The sequence below is a fragment of the Coenobita brevimanus genome, chromosome 101 (assembly GCF_032717465.1).
Source record: "Coenobita brevimanus isolate Jiangsu-jjx chromosome 101, ASM3271746v2, whole genome shotgun sequence".
Classification (NCBI taxonomy): Eukaryota; Metazoa; Arthropoda; class Malacostraca; order Decapoda; family Coenobitidae; genus Coenobita; species Coenobita brevimanus.
The window spans coordinates 15,319,841-15,345,777 of NC_137054.1; the positions used below are offsets into that span (position 1 = coordinate 15,319,841).

General features: G+C 44.2%; 1 protein-coding gene across 1 annotated transcript in view; it reads right to left on the bottom strand.

Annotated features, from left to right (window-relative positions):
• dati (zinc finger protein datilografo) overlaps nt 1-25,937 on the bottom strand; it is a 1,103,308-nt gene that overhangs the window by 656,516 nt on the left and 420,855 nt on the right. The window contains exon 3 of the mRNA XM_080284265.1: nt 22,993-23,013. Within this exon, the coding sequence (XP_080140391.1) occupies nt 22,993-23,013 (21 nt within the window). The remainder of the gene's footprint in view (nt 1-22,992; nt 23,014-25,937) is intronic.

Consider the following 25,937-nt stretch of genomic DNA (forward strand, 5'->3'; position numbering starts at 1 on the left):
TGGAAAGAAATGAAAGTGGGAAATAAGAAGGAAATAAACGTGGAAATAAGAAGAGAATAGAAGAAAGTGGAAGTAAAAAAAATTAAAGAAAATGGTAGAGAAAAGGAAGAGAAAAAATGAAACTGGATGGATCGGAGTAGAAGGACCTATGATTATTAGGGATGAGGGGGTGAGAGGGGAAGGGATAGGGATGGAGAGGCGGAAAGAGGAAGAGGAATACACAGGAAAACTAGGGCTCGTGTTCTGGTCAGCTCCCTAGCACCTTTTCCCATGCGATTTATTTTGCTATTACTCCATACTAACCTCTTCTGTGCCCTTTAAATAATCCCAGTACCACTATACTCAACATAAATATCATACATTTTGACAGTAACCGGACATATCCAAAAACAAATCGCTAAGGAAGAGGTGTTAGGGAGCTTCCTTAACTGACGAAAATACAGATCAAACTATAGTCAGCACGTGGGCCTAGGAGTCTCGCTGGCACCTATTCCTTGTCGATTTTTATTTTGCCCATTACACTAACAGTCTTTTGTGTGTCACCATTATTTATATATATTTTTTATTACTGACGCATCATGTATAAATAAATAACACGAGGAAATTAATGTGCAGTATGTATTCTTGTGCCTTTAGGGAGGTCACTAACACCTCTTCCTAGCCGATTTATTCTGTTTCCTTACTATATTCATGAGTGTTATCCGGGCAATTAACGTCTATATTTTAAAGATATAAGATGGCAAAAAGAGGATATTAATGATTAGTTTGGAAGATAAATCGTTAGGGAGCTGGTGTTAGGGGGCCTCCTTACCCGACGAGAACACGGGATATGAGCTGGTGAAGACGTATTAGGGAGTCTTCTAAGTCCACAAGACTCTGGCCGCTTAGACATAAAGAGAGGTGGGGATAAGAGGAAGATGAATACGAAGATGATGGTGTGGTGAGGGTGCATGAGGGAGGATGGTGTGTTGTGGTTGGAGGATGTAGTGTAGGGAAAGAGACTGACAAGTAGATAGATAATACAGACTGATAGATGAAGACAGACACAGGTAATCTGAAAGGTTAACAGAAAAACAGAATGAAATTGGTAAGAATGTGATATGGATGGAGAGGAAAACTGTGATAGAAGAGAGAAAGACAACAAAAATATCATCATAAAAACACGAAAATAAAGGAAAAAAAAAAACACCAACCAATAACAACTTTACTAAAAACACCCAATCATACAATTACCATTCTCAAAAAAGAAAAAAGAAAAAAAACTCTCCCTTCTCCTCCTCCCTATGCACATTTCCCCCCCATTCATCAATTTTCCTCCCTATTTACTATTTTTCCACCTCCCTCCTTTGTCCAATTTAGAGCCAAACTGAAACTGTCACACCTCATTTCGTCAAGATGCGGCCATACCAGTTTACCGAAAAAAAAAGAAAAAAAAAGTGAAAATTATGTGGGTTTATATGGTCGGTGAAATAGTGTGGCTAGGATGGGGTTCTCGGCCTTAGGTGTGTGTGTGTGTGTGTGTGTGTGTGTGTGTGTGTGTGTGTGTGTGTGTGTGTGTGTGTGTGTGTGTGTGTGTGTGTGTGTACCCGTCTGTATGTATCTGTGTAGGTGTGTGTGGGCAGTTTGTCTCTACAGGTGTTTTGTGCTAGAGTGCTTTCTGTTTATGTTGGTGTGAGTTCAAGTGTGCTTTGTCGCTGCCTTTCCGTGTGTGTGTGTGTGTGTGTGTGTGTGTGTGTGTGTGTGTGTGTGTGTGTGTGTGTGTTGAAAGTATATATTTAATAACTTTTAATTCGATTTTAATTACATACCTGAATATTAAGACCCAATTTCGTTTTTCAATCACACACGAAAGCTTTACTCCACACAGGGACCAAAAAAAAAAAAAAAAAATCTTCAGTCAGATGTCATTTATATCCTATTCTTGCTACAACCAGACGATTTTCTTCAGCTTAGGAAGGATCTCTAGTAGTAAAGGAGTTTGTGAAGCCTGTCTCTAACGCCTCCATACCCTTAAATCTCCCCTGAGCTGTATAAAATCGTCTGGAGATAATAAAATGCTAGGTATACTTTCGCTGCCCCAGGTGTTAAAAATGGCACGGAGGAAACCACAGCCGCTATCAGTGTCCTCGTTAAAATAAATACCTATGATATATTTACCTTTAGCCACAGGTAAGTATCGCAAAAACACAGGTATCGTCATCTCAGTCATGTTTACAGACTCTAGATGGACTGCTGTACAATCCACAACCACTACCACCGTCCCGACCACAACTACCACCAACTAAACAGCCCCTGACACAACTACCCATGCTTAGACCATACCTACCACTATCTCCACAACACCTACCACTATTGTCATCAACCACAGCTCAGTCAACACCACTTGCATCACCCCTGTCACAACTACCACCATCTAAACCACACCCGCCACAACTGCCATCATCTAGACCACACCTACCACAATCACCACATAGGCCACTGATACCACATCTACCACAATCTCAGCTACAACCACCACCATTTACAGAAATTACTCTATCACAAGACCCGTCATTTCTACCACAACTACCACCATCTAAACCTCGCCAACCATATTTACCACACCCCTACCAGTACTACCAGCATTAAAAACACAAATGCCACACCTACCACCACCTCCACCACAACTACCACCATCTCCACCACAACTACCACCATCTCTACCACAACTACCACCATCTCAAGGCATGCAAGCAGTCATTCACCCTTCCTGAACTACGTCTCTCACTCTCCCCTTCCGCTCATCACTCTCTTTTTTGCTCCCCTTCACTCTCACCCCTCCTCTCTCTCTCTCTCTCTCTCTCTCTCTCTCTCTCTCTCTCTCTCTCTTTCTCTCTCTCTCTCTCATTTACATCCCCATTTATCTTGCCCCGCCCCCTTTACACATCCCACTAACAACGTCTTTACCTACCCATCACCTTCCACTTAAATCTTGGCAAAACGCATCTATCTAGTTCACATCTCTTCGAACACACACACACACACACACACACACACACACACACACACACACACACACACACACACACACACACACACACACAATCTTTAAGTTGACAGTCTTCATGCACACATACTATTATAGTTGGACGTCTTTCTTATTTTCCTTGGTTTTTATTAACAGGGAATATTGTAACTTAGAAAAAAGTAATATTCTGCCTTAAAGAGCATCGTGTGGTCGATAGGCATTAACTTACTTGATGTAAACGGCCACCCCTTACGGGATTATGGCGACTGGCTATAGACAGATACAGTAGATATATAATTTCTTCTTCTTCTTCTTCTTCTTCTTCTTCTTCTTCTTCTTATTATTATTATTATTATTATTATTATCATTATTATTATTATACTGACGATTAATTCTCAGTCCAAAGTACAATTTATTTTTATAAGAAAAAAAGAGAGATATGGAAAGCCTTAGCGCTCTCATTGCTTTGTTCTTCCTGATAATCAATAACCAAATAAAACTTAAATAAATAAATAAATAAATTCTACTTAAGACAGAGATTTCATCGTAAGTATATTTGTAGCTCTAGATCTTTATTATATACCCTCCTCGTTTACACCTTCATCAATTCAATCACCTTACACCTGACTGAATTTGTGTTTACCTTTCTCACACCAAGCATTCACACTTACACCCTCTACTCCCACACCAGCATACCGGTCCGAAATCATCTCCAGAATCATCTCTCCTCTACATTTGGACCCTTATATTCGCTCCAACATTCTACACCTACACTCCCCCCACCCACATACACACCTCACTCCTAACTCTTGTACCGTCACCCCTGCAGCCAACACCCCTATCCATCTCTTCTACACCTCCAGCCCATATCTCGCCTACACCTCATTTCCCACACTTTTTACTCACATTTACATCACTCTTCCACACACATCTTTTCTCCCACACTAGCCACCCAAACTTACACCCTTTTCTTCTAATGATGTTCGCCATATTAACATTCTCTTTTACATACCTACACTACTTCTCCCACATAGGCTACACCCAAAGCCACACCCTTAACATCTTGCTCCCTATACCTTACCCACAGTCACACCTGCCTCGAATACACCTGTCACGCTTTCAGCCCATACTTACACCTTCACTCCCACACCAACACCCCTTCATCCAACATTCATATCCACGCCCTCAACATCTCAATCTCCACACATTACCCATATCCTCACCTGCCTCCTACACACCTCTCAGTCACAACTACTATACCCACTACACTTGCCATTACACCCACTGCCACACCCTAAACACCCAAACCTGGAACACCTGCCCTCCACACCTGTCACATCGTCAACAAACACCCACAACTCTTCTTCCACAACAACACTCTCCTCCTACCCACACCCAGAACCACACCCTCTCACTGCCCACACTCTCCCCACATTCACACCTGCCCTCCACACCTCCTCCCATGAACACCCATAACCACACCCTCAACATCAACATCACACTGTCCACACTCTCCCCACATCCACACCTGCCCTCCACACCTCTTCCCATCAACACCCATAACCACACCCTCAACATCACACTGCCCACACTCTCTCTCCACACCTGTCCGCCACAACTCCAGCTGACGGTAGTGTCGTTCCCGTACCCACACACAACTCAGGGACGGGCGCCGCATCCACTAAGGGTAAACAAGAGAGGCTATTAATCTGACGGTACTCGCGACGACACACAAAATTGGCCCCGACGCGATATACAAGAATGCTGGGAGAGAGAGAGATATATATACAAGGGTTTTAATATGTGGGGTTGATGTGTTTTATTAGGTTGAGGGGAAAGGGTAAAATGATGATGGATAATGAAATGAATAGCTTGTTCTGTGCGTTACTTACATACATATATGCAAAAACACACACACACACACACACACACACACACACACACACACACACACACACACACCATTTTAAGTACACAACACCAAAGAATGTGGTAAATCAAAGAGTATTAAAGAGTATCTAATTATATACACTTCTCAGAAAACACACACACACACACACACACACACACACACACACACACACACACATACCTCCACCCCCCTCCACACACACCTCTACACCCCACCACGCACACCTCCACCGTCCCCTCCACATACACACCCCTTCCCCATCCTCCCACATACAAGCAAAATATTTCAGGTACACATATGATGCTCCACCTTCAGACCCCTATAATTTAAGCAGCTTATACCCCAACACAAGTCTTCATATATCCAGCTTTATGTTGTTTGGGGGATCCTGGGGTCATAAAGGCAAGAAAACTAAGATATGAGGTAAATAAAACAAAAATATATTGAGGGAGAAAAAAGAGGATAAAGAAAATAAGGCTAAAATGGGGAGATGTGTAAACCATGACGAAATTAGACGGAGTAAAGAGAAATATAACTAAGATATATGCAAAACTGGGTGAAGGATATGAAAACTACATTTGAATGAACGGAAAAGAAAATTTGAGAATGGCGAAAAATATTAATGACAAGCGAATAATATTAACGTATGATGAAATAAATAAGAACAGAACTTAATATAGCAAATAAAGAGAAATATTAAGGGGTTAGTGTAGGTCACAGGAGAACTGCTGCGCTTCAAGGAACGTACTATCACATCTATAACCAATCAAAAAAAATAAAAAATAAAAAAATAAAAAAAAATGCGAAAAACGGGATATAAAACTAAGATCCAGTAAGCAATAGGATGTTAAATAAATAAACTAAATAATAACGAATATAAATCTAACGAAATAAATAATACGATAAACTAAATAAATGAACAAAAAAAAAATCATACAAATATAAATCAAAGTAAACAACAGACAGAGTTAAGGAATGTCAAATATGAAGCATTAAGTGATAAAAATAAGGTATGAAAAAAGTACAAAAAAAGAGGAAAATATTGTCTAATCTCACCTCCCACCTCAGGGCAAGAGCAAAACATTGAAAAAAATCGCGAAAACAGGAAAAAAAAAAAATTGCGCCTTCACTAAGATAAGGACTATTATTATTTTCTTTTGTATTTTTTTTTTTTGGCTACGAGAAAGGCGCCTCGTAATGAAGGGGAATTAAAATAAGAGCCATTCATCCACTTAGCACGACAGTTTTTTCTTTCTTTCTTTTTCTTTTCCGTCTCCTTGCCCTTCCCCTTTTTTTTCTTCTTCATTTCCTACCCTTTCTTTTCCTTCTTCTCTTCCTTCTCCTTCCCTTTCCCCTTCTTCTTTTCCTTCTTTTTCCTCTTCTCCTTCTCCTTCTTCTGTTTCCATATAATTTTATTCACTTATTGATGGGATTCGAAAAAAACAAAATTCACGAACACAGCCAGGACGAAAATCTTGCTAAATTCTTACTTTTGCTAATCGATTTATTCCAAAAGGGAAGTTAGCTGTAGTAAAAAAATTATTCTCAGCCAGCAAAGAGCCCCTCAACTTTCCAACACACACACACACACACACACACACACACACACACACACACACACACACACACACACACACACACACACACACACATCCTTTTAAAAATGTCAGTTCTGAGAATAATGGTAACCAGAATTCAGTATCCTACGCACGCACGCACACACACACACACACACACACACACACACACACACACACAAAGATGGTGACAGCTTCAACAACTACAACAGAACACTTAACATCAATAACAACCATCACACCCATACCATAATAACACCCACAACTACTACTACTACTATTACTACTACAACTACTACTACTACTACTACTATTACTACTACAACTACTACTACTACTACTACTATTACTACTACTACAACTACTACTACTACTACTACTACTACTACTACAGCAGGTAGATGAATAACCACCACCATAACAAAGAAAAACCAAAACAACGGCCAAAAGAGACAGTAAAAGCAACAGCACTAAGCCATCGAAACGCCAACAGCAACAGCAACAGAAGTCCCAGCTAGCGACCTCAAAAGCATTCCTCCACCTCACTAACACCAATAAAACGCACCCCCTTCCCCCCCCCCAAAAAAAGAAAAAGAACTACCCTACGTCAACTTGAAGCCCAAAATCTAACCATCAATTTCCAACTCACGCCAAAAGGCCACATCTGATCATTTTTGCCCGTGAGCTCAGTGATCTTACCTGCCTCTAGGATCACCCAAATGAGACGAGTTATAGGTAATTTAGGGTGTTAGAGGCAGGCATGATTTTCGTCAGTGAGCTTAGTGATTTCTACCCGCTCTAAGAGTTCAAATGAGACGAGTTTAGTATATTATAGAAAATTAGAAGCATATTATTTGTCTCATCTATAGCACATGTCTTCATAAATCTCTAGGATCACTGAGACAACGAGTATACTAGAAACTTAGAGATGTATATTTGTCTCACGTATATGACCTAGCCGAACCTCACAAAACTAATCCTAACCTTACTTTAAAACATAAGATTACCATGTTTACACCAAACTACCCACCTAAATCAACAATCCACCACAACAACCTAACCCAACCTAACCTGATTTAACATAACCTACCCTCACCTATCTAAATGAGACTAGCCATACGCATTTCAGGCACCCAAGACGCGTATGTGTGTCTCTCAGGTAAAGACGTTTTCATTAATCACTCCACCTTCACCACAACACCCTCACTAATCACAGCCAGACAGGTGTCCAAAGATGCATACCTCCACCTCTTTTCCCCTTAAATCTTTCTTTCCCCCCACCTTTTCTCTCGCTCCCTTTCTTCCCTCCACCTTTTCTCTCCCTCCCTTTCTTCCCTCCATCGTGTATCCCTCCACCTTTTCTCTCCCTCCCTCTCTTCCCTTGATTCTCCCTCCCTCCACCTATTCTCTTTCTCCCTTTCTTCCCTCCGTCATCTATCCCTCAATCTTTTCTCTCCCCATTCTTTCTTCCCTCCATCTTTTCTTCCTCCATCATTTCTCTCCTTACCTTCATCTTCTCTCCTCCTATCTTTCTTCCCTCTCACATTCCCGCTCCCTTTTTCTCCTCAGCATTTTTCCCATCTCCCTTTCACCCTCAATCCGTTTCCTTCCCATCGTATTACTCTCTCTCTCTCTCGCTCTCTCTCTCTCTCTCTCTCTCTCTCTCTCTCTCTCTCTCTCTCTCTCTCTCTCTCTCGGCCTAGACCAGGGCTGAGGCGCGGCTCGGTGACGGAGTATTAATATCGGAAGCCATTATCTTACCCGGCCAAAATTTCGCCTTGGAATTTATCACTGCGGGCGAGCGGGGCATGTAATCACACGAGGAGACGGCGCAGGGTGAGGATGAGGGCGAGGGTGGGTGAGGGTGAGGGTGAAGAAGACGGGAGAGGGTGAGGAGGAGGGGGCAGGGAGAGAGACGAAGAGGGTGGTGAAGATGGGGCAGGGTGAGGGAGGGTAAGAATGGGTGTGGAGATGGGTGAGGGTAAGGAAAGGGTGAAGTAGATAGGTGAGGGTGAGAAGGGGGAGAAGATGGGTGAAGATGAGTAAAGGTGAGGGGAAAGGTGAAAGTCAGGGTGGAAGGAAGACTGAGGAAGAAGGAGAGGAATAAGAGCGAGAGAGGATTAGGGTGAGGAAGAAATGAGGGTGAGGGTGAGGGGGAGATCAGGGGGACGATGAAAAGGGTGAGAGAAAAGCTAGGGTGAGGGTGAAGATAAAGGTGAAGATGGAGGTGAGGGTGAGAACACGAATCGGTGAGGAAGAATGACAAAAAGAGGAGAGAGCAAAAGAGTAAGACGGAGAACGAAGAGGAAGAAAGAAGAGGGAGAAGAATAAGGAAGAGGAAGGAGGCGTCAAAAAAGTAAGGGGAAGGAGGAAGAAGTACAGCAGGGGGATGAAGAATGCAGAAAAGAGGGAGGAGGAGGAAAAAGAGCGAGAGGGAAGAGGAGGAAGAGGAAGAAGAGGAGGGCCGGATGAGAGGTACGGTCGCATCTCCATTTTATATATAGAATGATCAACCAGGGTGACACCTCCTGCATCATGGGGAGAAAGAGGGAGATGGAGGCAGAATGTGGAGGGATGAAGGGAAGGAGGGAGGGAGGCAAATTGTGAAGGAAAGAGAGAGAGATGGAGAGAAAACGTGGAGGGAAGGAGGCAAAATGTGGAGGAAAGAGGGAGAGCTGGAGGCAAAATGTGGAGGGAAGAAGGGAGAGATGGAGGCAAAATGTGGAGGGAAGAAGGAGGGAGGGAGGCAAAATGTGGAAGGAAGATGGCAGGGAGGGACGTAAAATGTGGAGAGGAGGGGGTGGAAGTGATACTGAAGTGAAGGAAAATGAGGGCGGAAGGAAGTGGAAAGAAGGAGGGAAAAAGGTCGAAAAGGGAGGTGGAAGTAAGTGGGAGGGAATGAAGGGAAGAGGAGGAAAGAAAATCAAGAGAAAGGAAGAGAAAAACTGATAGACAAGGAAAAGCAGGAAGGACAGAAAAGTGGAAGAGGAAAGAGCGGGGGGAGTGACATACTGTATATGAGAGAGAGAGAGAGAGAGAGAGAGAGAGAGAGAGAGAGAGAGAGAGAGAGAGAGTCAAAAATACCCCAATCCTTTCAGCTCAAGGACGATTTTCAGAATAACCTTGCTATCTCCAGACGATTTTATTTAGCTTAGGAGGGATTTCTCGAACGAATTTTTGTTTTTGTTTTATTACAGTCATTAATCCCCTCAACACAAAAGGTAATTTCGAAGTTAAATAAAATAATTCTGAGGTAAATTAAATGATGATGATGATGATAAGGAGAAAGATGGTGGTGGTGGTGGTGGTGGTGGTGGTGGTGGTGGTGGTGGTAGTGATGATGATGATGATGATGATGATGATGATGATGATGATGATGATGATGGTGATGATGATGATGATGATGACAATAAAGAAAAGCCGGCAGTACAAAGCCATAATAACAGCCCAGGAGGAAGTGGAAAGATGGAAGAGAGAAAACGAATGAGAATGAAAAGGAAAAAAGGAAAAAGAAGGAAAAAGTAAATGAATAAGAGCAAAATGAAAAACAGAGAGGGGGACGAGAGAGAAAAAGGCAGGAAGGAAGAAGTGGAAAAAGTGGAAAAAGAGGGAAGGGGAAGGAAACGAAAAGACAGAAAAGAAAAAGAAAGAAAGAATGAAAGACAAAAAGGAAACGAGAGAAAGTAGAAGAGGAAGTAGGAGAAAGCAGAAGAGAAAGCAGAAGCGGAAGTAGAAGAGAAAGTAGCAGAGAAAGTGAAGAGGAAGGAGAAGAGAAAGTAGAGGAAAATAATTTAGAATAAAGAGGAACGAGAGATAATAAATAAAAACAAAGCAGAAAAAAGAAACAGGAAAAAAGTTAAAAAACAATAAAATACGAAAACGGAATATAAAGCAAGATTATGGAACAGTAAAAATGAGAGAGAGAGAGAGAGAGAGAGAGAGAGAGAGAGAGAGAATGTAACAGCAATAGGAAGGAGGAGGTAAGGGCAAAAAATAAACACGCAAAAATAGACACGAAAAAGAGAGGAAAACGATGAAAAAAAAAGGGAAAGGAGGGAGACAAATATTGGAAGGAAGGAAGGAAAGAAGATTGAAGGAATGAATGAAGGAAGGAAAGAAGATTGAAGGAAGGAAGGAAAGCAGGAAAAATACATGAAAAGTGAGCGAGGAAACGAGAAAAGAATACGAGCAGGAAGGAGGAAATAAGAGGAAAAGCGTAAGGACGAGGAGGAACCCAAAGAAATGGATAAATGGAGTCAACAAAGGAGGGAAAAGACGTAGGGAGGCAGACGGAATGAGAGAGAGAGAGAGAGAGAGAGAGAGAGAGAGACAGACAGACAGACAGACAGAGAGAGAGACAGAGAGAGAGAGAGAGAGAAGCACAAGAACCAGACACTGAAAGACAGAGTAAGCAAGAGGGGCAAAAACTGAGAAAGAGACAGGAGTGAGAAAGGGAGGGCGAGAAGAGAGAGAGAGAAAGCGAGCGAAAGAGTGAGAGAGAGGAGGTGAAAAGAAGACAAAGAGAGAGAATATGAAATTATGAGCGAAAGGGGAATGAAAAGAAATGCAAATAGGCAAAGAACTGAGAGAAAAGGGCTTAGGTGGAAGAGGGAACACATAAAAGGTGACACGAGGAGCTGAGGGGAGACAGAGGGGTAAAATGAGCCGGACTGGAGCGAGGGGAGAGAGAGAGAGAGAGAGGGGAGAGGGAGAGAAGTGGTGCGGTGGAGAGAATAGAAAGTGGAGGGGTGGAGAGGTAGAGAAAGAGGGAAAGATGTAGAGGGGAAAGAAGCAGTGGAGGCGTGGAGATGGGAGGGAGGAAGAGGAGTGGAGAGGTGGAGAGAGAGGATAGAGAGAGGTGCAGAAGAGGGGAAGAAGAGAGGCACGGAGGGTGGAGGTAAGGGAAGTAAGTGTGATGGGAAAATGGAGAGAAAAGGGAGAGGGGAGGAGAGACATGAGGGGAAGAAGTGAGAGGGATGCAGTATGACGGGAGAGGTAGGAAGTGGGGTGGAGACGGGAGAGAGAGAGAGATACTGATGAGAGGAGGTGAGAGGAGACCGAGGGGTAATATGAGCCTGGCTGAAGTGAGGGGAAGAGAGGGCAGACAGAGAGAAACGGAGAGAAGAGGAGGGGTGGAAGGATGGAGGGAGGAGAGGAGAGATGGAAAGAAGAACTGAAGCATGTGTAAGGGGTCGAAAGGAAGGATGGAGAGAGGGAAGTGAAGCGGAAGGGAGGCATGAAGGAGTGAGGAAGAGGGGAGAGGGGAAAGGGAAGGGGAAAGGGAAGGGGAAGAGGGAAGGGGGAGAGGGAGGGGAAAAGTGAGGAAGAGCAAGAGGGCATTTAAGATGTTAGGGGGAGGGAAGGAAGGAAGGAAGGCAAGGAGGGAAAGAAGGAGGTTTCAAGTAAAAGTAGGCGCAGGTAAGGGGAGAGCGGGAGTGAGGGGAACTGGATGGGAGTGAAGGAGTGTGTGAGGGGTGATGGAGTGAGGGTTGTAGTGACGAGAGGTAGGAAAGATTGGGAGAGTAAGGCAGGAGTGAGGGAAGGAAGGTAAAGACGAAGGGAGGAGGGGTAAGGATGAGGGACACGAGCAGGATTAGGGGAACGGAAGGGAGGTGATCAGGGGCAGGGGGCGCAGGAAATGGGTAAGGGAACTGGGCAAGTAACAAAGTGAGGGGAGGGAGGGGAAAGAATGATGGGAGTGAAAGAAAGTGAGGGGAGTGAGGGAAAGGAAGGAGAGCAGGAGCGTGGGCAAGGGGAAGTGAGGTTAGAGGAAGTGAGGCGAGTGAGAGAAAGAGTGAGGGGAGAGGGGGAGGACAGAAGCGAGAGTCGGGGGAAGTGAGGGGAGTAAGAGAAAGAGTGAGGGGAGAGGGGGGAGAGTGGAGCGAGGGGGGAGGGGGGAGAGTGGAGCGAGGGGACAGACCAACAAGATTCATACAGATGCAGGGTTCGTGAGGGATTTATTTTCCACCAGCGCGTGTCCAGGTAGCTGATGCGGACGTGGGGGGAAGGGATGGGGGAGAGAAGGGGGGAAGGGGAGGAGGAGGGGTCAAGGAGAGAGGGGGAAGATGAGGAGGAAGGGTCAGGGAAAGAGGGGGAAGGGGAAGGGAGAGGGGTGAAGCAGAGGGGAAGAGATGAGAGGGGCAGAGGAGAGCAGAAAGGGGAACGGGAGGGAGTGAGGGATAGGAGAGGGGTGGAGTAGAGGAGAGGGGTAGAAGGGGATGGAGGAACAGGTATGAGGAAGAGACGGGGAGAGACTGACGGGAGAAGGGGGATGGAGATGGCGGGAAAGAGGAGGCAGAAGGGAGGGGATAGGGAAGGGGAGACAGGAGAGGAAGGGGTGCTTAGGAAAAAAAAAAAAAGTAGGAAGGGGTGAGGTTCGTTAAAATGAAGGAAGAGACAGAGGAAACAAAACGAGAGAGAGAGAGAGAGAGAGAGAGAGAGAACCAACACACCCAAAACACTTACAAAACAAACTACTTATAAAACAAAACTAAGCGAACAATAAATCACAATAAAACAAGAAATATAAACCGACAAAACACTATCAAAAATAAAACGAGTGAAAAAAGAGAACACTAAAAGATTAACACACCCAAAATTAACAATAACTATGAAATAAGGGTAAAGGTAAAATCCAGCTCCTTACAAACCTCTTAGGGGCCACGAAGGGTCTAAGGTGTATCAAGGTGAGGGGCCAAGATATTACCTGCCCCTTTGAAGACATTCTACGTCCTCTCTCCCTGGTAACACTTAATATGAAATTGTTTTACTTGTTCCTGAATTTATACCATGGCGCGACTGAGTTCGATCACTATACTGCCTAGGTGACTAGAAAATGGGCAAAAATAATAAATAACACACACACACACACACACACACACACACACACACACACACACACACACACACACACACACTGAGAAACACAAACCTTAAACACTGCTGACACAGACCTCACAAATAACTAAACAAATACAAGAATATATAAAATACATAATAAAACGTGGGTGTTGAAGGAACCTGACAACAAACACACACACACCAACAAAAAAGATACCAAAAACAGGACTCAGACTAAAATCCAAATCCCCAAAAGACCTTGACATAAACATTACCGCCTTAACGCTGCGGGGACAACGACAAACACACAAAAACCCCCTTACACTACCGAGACGCAAACACATAAATCACCTCCAACCCAGCACCGATAAACCTACCTCAATGTAAATACTGAGGGTGCCAATAAGTGCCCCCCTATGCCAGAACAGTGCCAAGGGGTTTCAGAGGGTGCCAGTGGGTTTTGTGTGGGGGTAGGGGGTAGTGCAAGTGATTTTCGTGGGCTACACTTCCATCAGTTTTACTTGGGCCACATTTCGTCCTTCGGGAGCTTATTTCATGTAGCTCAGTGGCGGAAAAGGGCGCTGTTACTGCTCTAGATCCCCTCCATAGCACTTCTTCGTGACTAGCACCTTATTCTAGTGTTAATCTCTCGGTGCAACTCAGCATTTCACACTAAGAGATGGCGGTTTTAGGCCAAACTAAAGTGAACAGACTATCCCTTAACCTGATATGTGCCATTAGGGTTTAAACAGACGGTGCTAATACAGTGCCAAGTCAGCAGTGCCAATAGGTGTGAAATATTACAGTGCCAAATTTTTCAAACAGATGTGCCACCGTCTCGAACAGAACATTGCCCAAAAATTTTCACACATGACTGTCCTTTTTGTCTTTAAAAAAAAATAATAATAATAATAACTAATAGGTTTTCAACACGACACTGGAAGCATAAATGAAATTAAACACTGCTAATAAGCCCAAGATACAAGTGTCATAAGAAAAAAAAAACAGTGCCACCCTACACCAAAAAATAAGTGCCAAAACATTTTCTTAAAAAAAAAGTAACAGTGCCAAGACATTAAAAACAGGACAGTGCCACCACCTACCACAGTATAACAGTGTCAAAACAAGCCCCCCCAAACAGCAAAACAGCAGTGCACAAACAGTAGTAGCAGCAGTGACGCCAACCAACCAACCCTCCCACCCCAAACAAACGAGACAGTGCCAGCAGAGAGCCATCGTAAACAAAGCAGTGCCAACCTTTACCAGAAACGCAGTGCCAAATATATATCATGTGGGGAGGGGCTGTATGTCACTGCCAGTATGAGTTATGCTCTACCAAAATATACATGCTTATACTTTGGGATACAGTATGAAGGTATTATTATTATTATTATTATTATTATTATTATTATTATCATTATTAGTTGTTACTGTTGTGAGGAGGTTGGGGTACGTGTCAGCGTCTTTTCCTACCTCTATCTATCTATCTATCTATCTATCTATCTATCTACCTATCAATTTACCAACTTTTATATTAATCAACCACCCACGAGTCGATTTTATCTGGCCAAAAAATATAAATCTGCTGTCAAAGGGATAAATGGCTGCCACGACCTTCACAGACATCCAATAATAAATATACTCTTAGCTTTCCTCCCTCCATTTATTTCTCCATATATCACTTATCTTTCTTTTGATCTCAGTTATCTGCGTGTTTATCTGATCTAACTTGCCTCATTTACTAATTTTCCTTATCTTCTCTCTCTCTCTCTCTCTCTCTCTCTCTCTCTCTCTCTCACACACACACACACACACACACACACACACACACACACACACACACACACACACACACACACACACACACACACACACACACACACACACACACACACACGCGCGCACACGCGCGCGCGCGCGCGCGTTGCTCTCCATTACTCACATTTCATCTCAGTTGACATTTTCGCCAATTTTCTCTCTCTCTCTCTCTCTCTCTCTCTCTCTCTCTCACACACACACACACACACACACACACACACACACACACACACACACACACACATACATAAACACACACACACACACACACACACACACATAAACACACACACACACACACACACACACACACACACACACACACACACACACACACACATAAACATACACACACACACACACATAAACATACACACACACACACACACACACACACACACACACACACACACACATTTCAGTGCAATGACATTTTATTTTTGTTTTATCGTTTTTCCTGCCTTTATATTATTTTTCAATTCAGATTACAAATAACTTTTTAAATTACAATGGACTATATAAATTTTTCGATCAAGCGAGTTTCTCCTGAGTTTAATTTTTCTTTTTATTAGTACAAAAATAAATAAAGAAAGACACCATTGTAGTAAGGACGTTAATTCATCTTTTATCTCACATTCAGCTGTCTCACTCACTCTCTCTCGCTCACCTTCTTCTTACACACCTTGCCTACCTCGCACACCTACTCACTTTCTCCTAAGATTTCTCCTTTACTCGCCTTCAGTATTCATCTTCATCACTCATACATGGATTTTCACCTTCCCTCTTCCCTTAGCCCTCCTCTCGCATTTACCTATCAGTTACCCACCTAGACTCACTCTCACACGTACTAACTCACCCACTTACTCACAAACCAACCCACCAACCCATTCACTCACTCACATACACTCTCACTCGCCCACCCCTCACTCACCCACTTATCTACCCAATTTCCCACCCACCCACTCACTCACACTTTCACTCACTCACACTTTCACTCACCCACTTATCTACCCACCCACCCATCCACCCACTCACTCACCCTGCCTGCCACTCGGTCCTGCAGGGGGGGGGGTGCGACACAGAAGGGTGCGAGGGAGGAGATCCGTCACCCTAACTACAAAGTGATCTGACACACCTGACCACACCTTGACGTGATAGAGAAGGGGGGGAAGGGGAGAACAGAAGGGGGGAATAAGGGAGAGGAGAGGGGGCAGAAGAGGAGAGGGGAGGGGGAAGAATGCGAGACGAGAGGGGGAAAAAAGGGAGAGGGAAGATGGAGAAGGGGGAAACATGGGGGAGAAGGGAAGGAGAGAGGGAGGTGAAGGGGAGTGGTGAAAGACGGAAGAAGGGGAGAGGAGAGGGAAGAATAGGAGAGGAGTGGGGGAAGACATGGAAAGAAGGGGTAGAAAAGAGGAGAAGAGGGAGAAGAAGAGGAGAGAAGAGGGGGAAGAAGAGAGAAGAGGGGGAAGAAGAGAGAAGAGGGGGAAGAAGAGAGGAGAGGGGGAAGAAGAGAGGAGAGGGGGAAGAAGAGGAGATGAAAGGAGGAAGAGGGGGTAGAAAAGAAGAGAGAAGAAGGAGTAAAAGAAAACACGAAGGGAAAGAAATAATGGAAAAAGAGGGGCAGATGAAGGGGAACATCAAGGGAAAAGGAAGAGAAATGAAAATATAGAGGAATACAGATGAAGTGGAAAGAAGTAGGAAAAAGAAAGGGGTGAAGAAGTGACTGGAAAAAGGTAGAGATAAAGGGGAAGGATAAAGAAAGAGAAGTGAAAAGAAAAAAAAAAGGTATGCAAGGGAGGAAAGAGAGGATAATGAAAGACGGAGAAAAATGAAAGAAGACGAGAAAAGTAAAAAGATGAAAGATAAGAAAAGGAAAAAGGAAGAGAGATGAAGAGAAAGTAAGAGGGAAAAAGGAAGATGCCTGGAAAAAAAAAAGAGGGGAAAAGGAAGTGACGATGGGGAAAGAGGAGGACAAAATGAAGAGAGAAGAAGGGAAGGAAAGATGGGAAATGGAAGAGTGAAGAAAGGGGAGGGGAAAAGACTAAGACAAAGAGGAAGAAACAGGGAAAAAAAGAAGAGATGTAGAGGAAGGAAGAGAGATAAAAGGGAAGGAAGGATAAATACATGAGAGAAAGGAAGAGGAGAACGAGGGGGAGAAGCGGAAGTGGAATAAATACATGGAAAAAAAAAACAAGACGAAAAAGAAGGAGAGGGAAGAGAAAGAAAAAAACAAAAAAGGAGGAGGCGATGGAGATTGATGAAGAGAATATGGCCAAGGAAAATGGAGGAAAGACGGAAGGGAGGAAGAAAGGAGGAAACGAAAAGAAAAGGAGTAAGGAAAGAAAAAGTCAAAAATATAAAAAACTAGAGAAAAAATGTGCCAAAAATTGTAAAAATCATCAGCAGAAAAGAATGGGAATAAAAGATGTGAATAATGTGTGTGTGTGTGTGTGTGTGTGTGTGTGTGTGTGTGTGTGTGTGTGTGTGTGTGTGTGTGTGTGTGTGTGTGTGTGTGTGAGAGAGAGAGAGAGAGAGAGAGAGCCAACACGAGACGCCCCTGTATCTTCATTACAACAGCCTAGCTAAAAGTGACCTATCATAAAGGGAGAGAGAGTCAGAGAGAGGGGGAGAGAGGAGGGAGAGAGTGAGAGCGAATGAAAGAGAGAGGGAGAGAGGAAGAAAGGAAGAAGAAGAGAGAGGGAGGAGGGGAATCGGAAGGATGAAGAATGTGTGAAGAGATGGCGTGGAAAGTGGGAGACGTAGAGAGAGAGAGAGAGAGAGAGAGAGAGAGAGAGAGAGAGAGAGAGAGAGAGAGAGAGAGAGAGAATGAGGAAGGGGGAGAAGATGAATGAAGAAAAAGTGTGTAGAGTTAGTGGCGATAGAAAATGGGAGAGACTAAGAGACAGAGAAGAGAGAAAGAGAGGAAGAGAGAAGGAAAGTGTGAGAGGGAGAAGGAGGAAGAGGAGGGAGACAGGGAGATGAAAGATGAGCGTGGAGAGAGAGGGTGAAAATGGAAAGAGGGAGACGGGAAGGATGAAGAATGGGGGTGATTTGTGAGGCTGGCAGTGAAAATGGGAAGGAAAGTGTGTGTGTGTGTGTGTGTGTGTGTGTGTGTGTGTGTGTGTGTGTGTGTGTGTGTGTGTGTGTGTGTGTGTGTGTGTGTGTGTGTGTGTGTGTGTGTGTGTGTGTGTGTGTGTGTGTGTGAGAGAGAGAGAGAGAGAGAGAGAGAGAGAGAGAGAGAGAGAGAGAGAGAGAGAGAGAGAGAGAGAGAGAGAGAGAGATGCGCGTGAATTAAGTAAGGCGTGTGTGAAGTGAGTGGGCGAGTTAGGTGGACATCAAGTGAGTGAGTAAGATGGGCGTGCGTGAAGTGAGTGAGTAAGTATGGAGAGCGCTAAGTGAATCAATAAGATGGGCAAGAAGTGAGTGAGTGAGGTGGGCGTGAGGTAAGTGCTTGAGTAAGGTGGGCGTGAAGTGAGTGAGTGCGTGAGGGGTGGGGTGGGCGGGGGATATATATATGGTGAGTGAGTGCGTTCCAAGCTGCAAGCCACCGCCCGTAACGCACTTATTTTTGTCCCTATACCCCGCCCGTACCCACTGCAGGGGGCCGGGGGAGGGGGAAAGTTAGGGGTGGAGAGGATAGGAGGAGAGGAAAGGAGGGGGAAGAGGATAGGAGAGGAAGGAAGGGGATAAGAAAGGGATAGGGTGTGGAGGTGAATAAGGTGGGATGAACAGAGTATGGATGCATATGTGTAGGGAAAAAGTGGGGATAATGAACGTGATATAAATGTATGAATGAGTGAATGACTGAATGAAAGTGGGTGAGGGAGTGTGGAGGGAGGTGGACAGGGTGTGGATGTGGATGAGTTAAGATGGATACGAGTAGGATGTGAGGAAAAAAAACGAGGTCAATTTTTCATAAGAATCAAGGGATTATTGAATGAAGAGTCGGAGGGAACAAGGCAGCGGTTTATTAGCAAATGGGAAAGCGGGAAGGAAGTAGAAAAGTACAATAAAAGCAAGAGAACGAGGAACAAAATATACAAGCTTGATGAACATGAACGCAAGGAAAAAAGAAAAGGAAACATAAAAGCTTATGAAAACAGAAACAAGGACCGAACACACACACACACACACACACACACACACACACACACACACACACACACACACACACACACACACACACACACGAATTAATTCTAAATGGAAAAGAATTACACCAGGTACGATAAAAATAAAAGATGGACATGAAAGACTAAAAATAAATGGTGGGACGGAAGAGGAAGCAAGGGAATGGGAAGGAAGTGGAATAAGAGAACGATAAAACTGAGTAATGGGAAGGAAGATGATGGGATGGGGGCGAAAACAGATAAAGTAGATGTAAATGGGGTGGCAAAGGTGGATGAAGGGGGAGAGGGGAGAAAGAGGGGAGGGGCTAGAGGAGATCATGAAACGGGGAGGGTGGGGGGGAGAAGCGATCAAACATGGGAGGAGATGGAGAGGTAAGGGAAGGAGAAAGAGAGAGAGAGAGGAGGGACAGGGAGGGGTTGTAGAAGGAAAGAGAGGTGGTAGGAAGCGAAGGGATCATGCAAGAGGTGGAGGGAGAAAGGGATGGGAAGAAAAGGAGGGAAAGATGGAATGGAGGGAAAGATGGAAAGGAGGGAAAGAAGGAAGGAAGAAGGGGTCATGTAGGCAGGATGGAAGATAGTGAGGACTGGGTAGGTGAAGCAAGGGAAATAAAAGGGAGGGAGAGGTTAAGGGAGATCACTGGGTGGGGAGGGTGGCGGGGTAGGAGGGGGTAAGAAGGGGGGTAAACTGAGAAGTCACACAAGGAAGGGTTGAAGGGGCGGAGGTTGAGAGGGAAGGTAGGTGAGGGTGCAGCCAGGTGTAGCCAGCATCTCCAAACACCTGCGTAACCTTGACCACCTGTGTTGTCAGCTGTCACACCGAGGAAACAGTAAACATGAGTAGCACATATGTTTCACAAGTTGCGCTACATAAACAGAGACTGAAGCATGCCAATTTCCAGCAGGTAAATTCGCCACATACCTTATGTACACTCTAATAATCGTGCCTCGAGTTCAAAATGTATATAATTATAGATTCTGATCATTTACGACGCAGGGTGTACCGATAAATATAAAAAATTGTCATAAAAAATCTTGACATTTAAATCCTGTTCCTACAAGATTAATTTATTTGCTTGAGGGAGGCCTGGCAGAGAGAAGAGTCTAGTAACAATAAGAAGATACCTTTCATTTTCTTGATATCTCCGGAAGATTTATTTGACGTAAGGAAACATCTCGATGTGAAGGAAAAAATAAAGTGACTATTACATTTATAACACCATATTTACTGTCACTTTCACTTCTCCATTCGTCAAGGAATCGAAATCATAAATGGCCTAAAATCAGCAAAATGGTTCATATATTTATAGACAATCAGTGCCACATTTAGCGCACGTGACAGGGTAGAGATAAGGGCACCACCAGCTGAGAGAGAGAGAGAGAGAGAGAGAGAGAGAGAGAGGTGGCACCAACACACTCGTAAGGGCAAACGCGGTGCCATCACAGATAATGGGGCGAAATATAGACTGGCAGCGTCTTGGGGCAGAGGGCGTGACGGATTGATACCAGGCCTGATGAACATTGTGAACACTTCTGAACACAATGGCGGTGAGAATGAACAAGAAAGATGGCGTGAAAGAAGAATAGCCCCTTGAGTGTGAGGACTTTCTTGTTTTTTTTCTTTCTCCTGACGTTTTTTGTCTATTTAAATCAGGGGAGACTTCGAAAACTTATATGGGTTAATAAGTCTCTATCACAACCAGTATTAATATCATCTTAATGTCTCACTGTCTTTATCACCCTAAGGATTTATCAAGATCTGGGAAAATTTCTTGGGGTGAGGGTAAAAAAAAAAAAAAAAAAAAAAAAAAAAAGGAAAATAAAACGAAAACATGCAAATCTCTTGGTATGGGTGCGAACAAGGGATAATCAACCAATCCTTACGCAGACAATTGCTGTATATTATTCTGGTTGCTACAAGACGATTTTATGGACTCAGGACGATGACGCCCTGATTCTTGCAACCGTCAGACGATTTTACTCAGCTCAGACAGGATTCTAGGACTCAAAGGGAAACACACACACACACACACACACACACACACACACACACACACACACACACCGCCACCCTACCGCTCCACACTACGCGAAAAGTACTACACAGCTATGGGCGCAAATGCAGGATGGGTTTATGCCAATTCGGATCAGAGAATAGATAGACCGCTGCCAACATACGCCTTACGGGAGACAGGACACTGCCAACACACATCAGGTAAAACATAAAGTACAGTCAGGTTAAAGGTAAATGGTTAAGACAAAATTATGGCATTCGCGAAAAGACAAAGGACAATGCCAACACTAGATTGCCAACAAAGATTAACAATGGTCTCAGATTATAAGATTAAAAACAGAGGAAATAATATTAACAACACACTTGCAACAGTAACACGTAACACTACGAAAATCTGCGTTACCAATACACACACACAAAAAAAGCCAAAATCAGACTGCCAACACGGACTTAACGGGAAGCGCAATAAAAAGACAGAACTATGCATCTCAAAAAATATATCAACATACTAGCAAAGGACTGCCAACAAGCACTCCAAGACACGCAAAAATAAGGGTAAAACTATGCAACTCTTAAAAGATACAATATAATGCTAACACAATATTGCCAACACAGAATCATGAGGACAAACAGTGGACCTCATAAAAGACTGAAGAGAAACAATACCAACACAAGATTGCTATACGTCTTTCATCTTAACCTGGCCCACATTTTGATGCTGCTTATTTCACGTAACTCGGTGGCAGAAAATGACAATATGTGACCCTCTACTTCCTTTCCAAAGCACTTCCTCGTGACTAGCATCATATTTTAAAGTTCATCCACTGTTACAGTTCAGCATTTAAGAGGGAGGGACCGCAATTCTGTGCCAAGTTACAGTAAAAATGGTATACCGTAGACTTATTCAGATACACTAATACCTACCCATCACACAGTTCAGAGCAACCACTGATTTCATATATACAAATACACTTACACACTGACTCAGAAAAAGGAAACTCCCACTAAACTTGCAACAGCCGGTATCCACCTCGTAAAAAACCTACTGCCAACACAAACTGCGTATAAGAGAACTATTAGCAACAGGGATGAAAATATATTACTGCTGCAACACACACACACACACACACACACACACACACACACACACACACACACACACACACACACACCAAAAACGCTTTACTACTGCCAAAATTGGCCCCACAACAAAACATGCTTAAGTCTCCCCCTAACCTTACCAGCCACCTAACCCACTCATTCCCCTTCTCATTCACTTTCTCCACCCTCCTCAACCCCCCATACCTTATTCATCCATCTGCTTATATTCACTTATCTTCTCATCTACAACCATACACCACTTATTCACCCATTTACCCCTCTCTTCCTCTGTTTACTAGTCCATTCATCTTTCACACTACCTATCTACATTCATTATTATCCTCATCTACTGGCTACACACTTGATTCACTCATCCACTCTCACATCCCTTAACCTTCCATTCACTTTTCATTCACACATTCACTCTCTCCACTTCCTTCAACCTTCCATTCACCTTCACGTACTCTATTCATTCGTATTCCCACCCACCAAGACACCCACACTCACCATCCATTCACTTAACCCTCCTTACCAAGTCATACATCATTCAAGTACCTACTCACATTCATTCATCCACACTACCTACCAAGACACACACTCTCACCTTCACCTGACTTCTCTCTACCATCCTCAACCCCTTGTACATCTCCCTCACCTACTTGCAAAAACCACGCACATTCTCCACTATCTACCTTCACCCCCTTCCCCCTCCAACACTCATTCATCTATCTACTCCATTCACCTGCTATCTACATGCTTTCATCCCACGGTCATTCATCTATCCAACCCATTCATCTAATTATTACATATTTCCTTATACTGTATATTATATTATATAAACATATCAGTGGGTCCGGTGGAAACTCAGCAATATCTTTTTTTAATGACATTCAAAATAGCCAAATTATTCCCTACCCTAGTCTGAAATCTAACTTGTATCCTTCCAGACAGCAGACAGCAGACCACATCTCCATCCACCTGCCCACCCCCTCCCTCCCTCCCCAGAGTCTGTTCAACTAAATTCAATATAATTAAACTATTCCCCACCCAAGCCTGAGATCGAAATCGTATCCTCTCACAGCAGACCACTTCCCCAACCACCTGACCATCCATCCTCCCGTCCCCGAGTCTCCCAACCCTGCGGACTTGGGAAATACCTTAGAAATCCGAGGTGGCGACCGGGTAAATGGACCACCTGTGTTTTACCTGCCATAAAAGTTGCTGAGGTTGCTATGGTGACCACCGGGCCTCACCTCACCTGGCCTACCCCCTCCTCTGGCTTACCCTCACCTGCCATCACTTCTTTTCACATCACCTGGTCTGCTCTTAACTTACTTCACCTCACCCGGCCTATTTAACTTAATTCATCTCACCTCACCTACCTTCACCTCACCTGGCCTACCTTACCTCATCTCACCTCATGTTTTCTTACTTCACCTACCCTCACCTCACGTCTCTCACCTCACCTGCCCTCACCTCATCTCAACCTACCCATACCTCACCTCACCTCGCCTCAGCCAACTACAACCACCTCACAACACCTGCCTTCACCTGAGCCACATTACCTGATATGCCAATTGCTCATGATGGAACTAGGAAGAAATGATTGTCGGGTTTGGAGGAATGAAATAGAGGCTAATTTATTTCCTAGTCTTAATACACTCTGTTATTTCATAGAAGCTAATCTTAAAAGAATTGGTTTTCCATTGTCTTAAGTTTCTCTCTCTCTCTCTCTCTCTCTCTCTCTCTCTCTCTCTCTCGTCTCACTACTGTCACCACCCCCTGCGTTCCTTCCCCCCTCCTTCTTTCTCTCAGTCCCACTAAAACCTTCACTTCCTTCTCTATCTCGACACCGTTCCCTACTTCCTCTCTACTCCCCTCTCACTCTGTTTTTCCCCTCTTCCCTCTCCCCCTTCGTGTACTCTCTCTCCCCTTCCTTCCCCTCACCGTCTCTCTCCCCCCTCTATCCAAGGAAGGAACACCCATCTTCATCAAATGCACATGTACTTACGCAGATGGGCATTTGGCTTGGTCTTAGCGGAAGTAAGTGTGTGTGTGTGTGTGTGTGTGTGTGTGTGTGTGTGTGTGTGTGTGTGTGTGTGTGTGTGTGTGTGTGTGTGTGTGTGTGTGTGTGTGTGTGTGTGTGTGTGTGTGTGTGTGTGTGTGTGTGTGTGTGTGTGTTTTCCCTCTTCCACCTCCATTTCTTCCACACCTGCCAATAAACACCATTTTCTTCCAATACCTCAACACCATCAGATCTCTCTTACTCCGTCAGCTCCACTCCACTCACCAAAATCTACCAACACAACGATGAACAGTGGGATCATCGTCATTCATTAACATCCTAAGCCACCACAATCAATTACCAACACTGCTATCACAATCCACCTCAGTCACGACCACCACTACCACAATCACCACGACTGTCAATCACCATCACCATCACTACTACCACAATCCGTTTTACCTACCACCATTACCTATCACAAGTACTAAGTAAATCCGATTCAACTACCACCATCACCGCTACCACAATCAAAACGCACTATAATCACATACCACAATTCACCACAGTTCACTCAAACTACCACAATCGATCCCAGCCAATCCAACACACACACACACACACACACACACACACACACACACACACACACACACACACACACATATAAACACACACACACACACACACACACACACACACACACATATAAACACACACACACACACACACACACACACACACACACACACACACACACACACACACATATAAACACACACACACACACACACACACACACACACACACACATACACACACACACACACACACACATATAAACACACACACACACACACACACACACACACACACACACATATAAACACACACACACACACACACACACACACACACACACATATAAACACACACACACACACACACACACACACACACACACACACACACACACACACACACACACACACACACTGACCTCCCTTACAACCAGTTTATTATCGTCACTGCTAATACAGTCTACCACAGTCCATTGCAACAACCTCTTAGATCCACCCACAATCAGCACCTACCACCACTGCAACCACAACTACCACCACCACAGCCAAACACTGCAATCGACCACAGTCCACCACAAACACCAGCGCTATTACCACAACTCACAGCAACTACTACCACTACCACAATCCACTTCAATATCCACACACACAAAAAAAATATGACCTACCATCACCACAACCACAACAATCCATCTCAACAACCACGAAAATCCGCTCACAATCATCACCTCCCACCACACCAACCACCACCACCACAATCCAGCACAAGTACCACCACTACCACAATCCACCACCACTACCACAATCCACCACAACTACCACAATCCCCACTACCCCCACTGGCGAGCTCGTGCAAGATAATCAAGGGTGGCATTGTTCCCTTGCACGTCATTCTGGCTACGCGTTCTATAATCATGTTGACTGTAGCGGCCTCGTTCGTTGGTTGTGGTGGTGG